At 37.3% G+C, this 4,845-nt stretch overlaps 1 protein-coding gene across 1 annotated transcript; it reads left to right on the top strand.

Moving 5' to 3' along the window:
• Positions 1 to 309: 309 nt before the first annotated feature.
• Positions 310 to 1,844, top strand: LOC112283090 (uncharacterized). The gene has a single exon (XM_024521390.3). It carries the CDS (start codon positions 870 to 872, stop codon positions 1,725 to 1,727), a length of 858 nt encoding a protein of 285 aa, XP_024377158.1. The 5' UTR covers positions 310 to 869; the 3' UTR covers positions 1,728 to 1,844.
• The last annotated feature ends 3,001 nt before the right edge of the window (positions 1,845 to 4,845 follow it).

Below are 4,845 nucleotides of genomic sequence, written 5' to 3'. Positions count from 1 at the left end.
CAACAACATTACTCAATCACTAATCACTAGTCTTTAATGCAGGTCAAACCATTGATTAGTACATTAGAAAAAAAATATCAAACCCCCAAAACAATGAAAGTATTAAAAGAACACATAAACTAACATACAGCCACACACACACACACACACACACACGAGCGAGTGGTGGGATTGATTAAAGCAAGTGGTCCCTAATTGGCAATGAGTGGACCTGCCACCGTGTCAGCCCTGTGGGATCTCGTGGCAGGGCTGGGCAGCCTTCCAGTGGCAATGCAGCGAGGCTTCTTCGCTCGCACGAAACCCTAGAGCTCCAGTCGTCGTCGTCTCCGTCCTTCTCCTGCTTCTGCTCTCTTCATTGGGCCTTGCCTCTCCTGCACGCACCAGCACCAGCACTCGAACCCCAAAGCCATCGCCGTCGCCGCAGCTCTCGCTCGCATCCTCCTTGCCCTTATACGTTTCACTTGTTCATACCTCGTAGTGATCAAGGCTCGGCTTATCGTTTCGAGAAGAGCGCGTTGTGCGCCAATTCGGTGTGAGTGAGTGGTAGCGAGGGGCTTGTTGGTCGAGGCGGAGTTGGAGGTTGCGTTTGGCGCTGGCGTGGGATGTGGTGTGCTTGTGTCTGAGTGCTGCTTGGGTTGGCAGAACTTTGGAGGAATTTGGGACGAGGTGAAGAGGGAAGGTTTTTAGGTTGGAGCGGCGGAAGAGTGTTGGTTTGTGAATTATTGTGAGTTACGATATTAGGAGAAGGAGCATGGTACTGGAGTCGTGGAGGGATATCTGCTGTAGTAGCGGGTTGTGGAGCAGATTGAAGGGGGAGGGTTTGTGAGATCGAAGAGGGAGAGGGAGCGTGAGGGCGATTGTTGGATGCGATGTCTGCCGCGGTCTGTGGGAAGCGGTCGCTTTTTGAGGATTTGCACTGTTCACCGCCGACTTCCAAGCGCCTGAGGTTTGCGCAGGGGAATTCGCCCCTCTGGTTCGCTACCGCAACTTCAACGCCACCTTCTGGGAGTAGCCCGTGTTTCGAGCTTCGCCCTGAGGCGGATTTGCTGCTTTCGCAACTCCATGCCCTCTTTCCTGATATGGAAGAGCACGTGGTGGAGAAGGTGTTGGGCGCTTCGAATAATGATCTGGATTATGCCATTAAGAGCCTGAATTTGCTGCGTTTATCTTCGTCACAGCAAGCTGCTACAACGCTGCCTTCGGACCAGGATGCTACTGTACTGTGCCCTCCACTGCCCATATTCTCAGACTGTCCCGATGAGCTTAGTATGCAGCAGCAACAGCAAGCGGAATCCACATCTTCACCTGTTCAATCAGAGGGAGGCAAGTGGGTAGAGCTTTTGGTAACGCAAATGCAGAATGCGAGCAATCTGGATGATGCCCGTGCAAGGGCTATGTGTACTCTGGAGGGTTTTGAAAAAGCCATATTGTCCCGCTCTGCGCGCGTCATAGAAGACGTCGAGAAGGAAAATGTAGCGCTGAAGGAACAGAATCGTAGACTGATTCATGATAACCAGATTCTGAAAAGAGCTGTTACCATTCAACATGAGCGGCAGAAACAACACGAAGTGCGAGCGCAGGAGCTGCAGCAAATGAAACAACTTCTTGCTCAATACCAGGAACAAGCACGAACCTTGGAGTTGAACAATTATTCCCTGTCATTACACCTTCGACAGGCACAAGAAGGAAGTTCCATGCCTGGACATTTTCACCCGGATGTATTTTAAGCTTCTCTTTTCAGAGGTGAATTGTGAGAGACTTGTTTGACAATTGATGTCTAACAATTTATTTGTAATTTGTAATCTATAATTTTCTAATTTAATTTTATGAGGTTTAGGACAGCACACGCACGCCTAGACTTTTTTGCTTGTGGGACTTGAAGTTGTGTTCAGTTTGTGCCTGTCATTCCTAAGCTTCTGACCATCTCCACGTACTCTCAGCTCAAGAACTTCGAATTGTCCACGATTGCGTTGCATTGCAGAGACATCATCCTTAAGCTCTATTTTTTGGGATTTGTTCAGCATCGTACTTGCTAAGTATTGAAGAGACTCCTCTCACCGACTGTTGTGCCCATTTAGGCTTGGACTCTGTTTGGACATACAAATAGCTTATTGAACAATAACCTTTCACACTATCTTTCACCTCTGAAAATGTTCGAAAATTGGGTGGTTTTCATGCTGTGTCGATGTTTTCTCCCCCAGAGTAAAAGATTCTTTCAATGCAGAAAACGCCAAAAAACGTACAAAATGTTTGCAACTTAATTCGTGAGTGACATTTTCGTGAAATTGATAAGTTCATGATGAAATGAATCACTAGATAAAATATACTCTAGGTAGTTAGGTTTAGATGGAGATTTGAAACAATCCATTTAATTAATTCTAGTAATATTATTTTTGTTCAAAAAAATATTTTACTTGATGTCAAAGTTCACCACTGTTGATTTTACAAATCTTTCAAATGAAAGAAATATATTTTAGGTCAAATCACAACTAGCAGATTAGATGTTCTAAATGTGACAAAGAATTATATTCTTATTTAATTGTATGTTTTTTTTTTGAAGATATACACTTGAAGCAGAATTAGTCACCAAACAATATATTTGCAAGCATTCATGTCACATAAAAGGTTTGGTAATAATTAAGGTTAGTATCCATTTAGATTGGTCAATAGACACTAAATGAATACTAAACTTATTAAGTGTTACTTGGCAATAGATGCAATACTATCTAAGTTCTATATTATTGTTATTTATTACATAATTTTTTTTTAAATAAAAATAAAAAAATATAATATATTTCTTATAAACTAGCTTGCATGATTTTATGTGTTAAAATAACTAAAATAATTATAAAGATAATGTGTTTCTTCATTGTACAAAAAAACAATCAATATTTACATATTTATGTATTTTGAAGTTGATTATGATGCCTCCAATACTACTATTTAAGTAATGACACACTAATAAAAATATTAATAATAAATCAATCATAATAAAAATATAAATATAAAAATATAATATATGTTTTATTTTTATTAATTTGAATGTAAAATTTATTTAAGTGATTGAGTGTAAACAAAAAAACAAAAACAACAATAAAAAATAAAAAATATATTATGTTTTGAATAATTAATAATAACAATTGCTACCGAAAACTAAAGATACTAATTTTGGAATTTTTTTTTTTGTATTAGTCAATCTCTAAATGATATTGTATTTAATTCACTTAATATACATAAAGATTAATATTATCAAGAGAAAAAAAAAAAAAAAAAAAAAAAAAAAAAAAGATATAAAATATTTCAATTATTTTCAATACTAAAATATAACTATATAAATCTAAGGTCTGAATTAATATTTTATTAAAAATTTATTTTTAAAAGATGAAGATTTTAAAAACAAGATGTTACTTGATATGATTGGTATAACAGGGTATAGATAAGATAATTATATAGATAGTTAGAACCATGGAAGTTTATAGAATTGGAGTTAGTTTAGTAGATTACGTAAGATCCACAATGAAACATTCTAGAAAGAATTTAGGACAATTATTTAGGTGGGGCCTACTATAAAACCTTCTAAAAAAGTTTAAGGTGGTTATTTAGATGGGATCCACCATATATGAACATTCTAGAAAGTCAAGGGTGGTAGGACAAGGTATAAGTAGGACTGGCTAGGGCCTTTTGGAGCATTTGGTCAAGAATGGCTTTAGATCCTTTCTTTTAATAAAGTTTGATTTTGCATTGTTTTGTTCAATTTTGTTCTATTTTATTTCAATTTCTTCAATTTGTCTTTCATATCCTACTTTGTGTAATTTCGTTGAGTTCTGTTTTGATGTGTATTGTTTTATTTTGTGATGAAGTTTTATGTTGTAGAATAAAATGATCTTGGGTTTTTTAGATAGCATGGTCTTGTTTTGTTGGTATTAGAGCAAGTGTTAGACTATTTACTTTTGGTAGCATGTCAATAGTCATCATTTAATCCAAGGTCAATTGTTGTGGTTACACTGGATATTGTGTTGAGGCTACCATGAGCTATTCTTAAAAAGTCAATCATGATGTGAAAAGATATTATAATAGTATTGTCCAAAGGAGAAATTACAATGTGAAAGATATGGCAAAGCAATCCTAGATGGAGGTTCAAATACAACACCTCTTACATCAGATAGCTACTTAACAAAGGCAAATAGAAGCCTCCCGAAGAAGAAAGTCGACATTTGCTAGGTTGAAAATGACTAAGCCTAGAACATACTTTAGAACTTCAAGACAAAAGGATGTATGTCAATGGCTCTTCAACATGCAACAATACCTATAATTATCTAAGGCAAATACCACTGAAGGAATTATATATGCAGCCAGCTATTTGAAAGATGCGGCAATCATTTGGTAGCGACTTGGAGTTCAAAGTTATGAAGCTCAAGGTGGATTTTGTAATTGAGAGGAGTTTGAGATCGATCACATGAATGGATTGTTTCAAGACCTTTTGGATAAGTATGTAGTTGTCTTCATTGATGATATTCTCCTATATAGTAAAATCCTTGAAGAGCATGAGCAACACATGTGAGAGGTGCTATGCCAGCTGCAAAATAGTGTTTCTATTGCAAGCAATTAAAATGTAAACTTTGGAAGTCGGAAGTCACTGTTTGGGGGCATGTATTGTCCTCCAAAGGCATACAAATAGAGCAAGATAAGATGAAAGTAGTGGATGATTGGCCAACCTCCAAAGATGCTTAAAAAATTCGCTTATTTTTAGGCCTTGGTAGATACTATCGCCATTTTTTTTGGCGATTTACTCACATTGCTGCCTTATTGACAAACCTATTGGAAAAAGGTGTGCCATTTGAATGA

This window comes from Physcomitrium patens, chromosome 6, assembly GCF_059467195.1.
Source record: "Physcomitrium patens ecotype Gransden chromosome 6, ASM5946719v1, whole genome shotgun sequence".
Taxonomy (NCBI): Eukaryota; Viridiplantae; Streptophyta; class Bryopsida; order Funariales; family Funariaceae; genus Physcomitrium; species Physcomitrium patens.
This window is presented reverse-complemented; position numbering and strand designations above follow the sequence as displayed.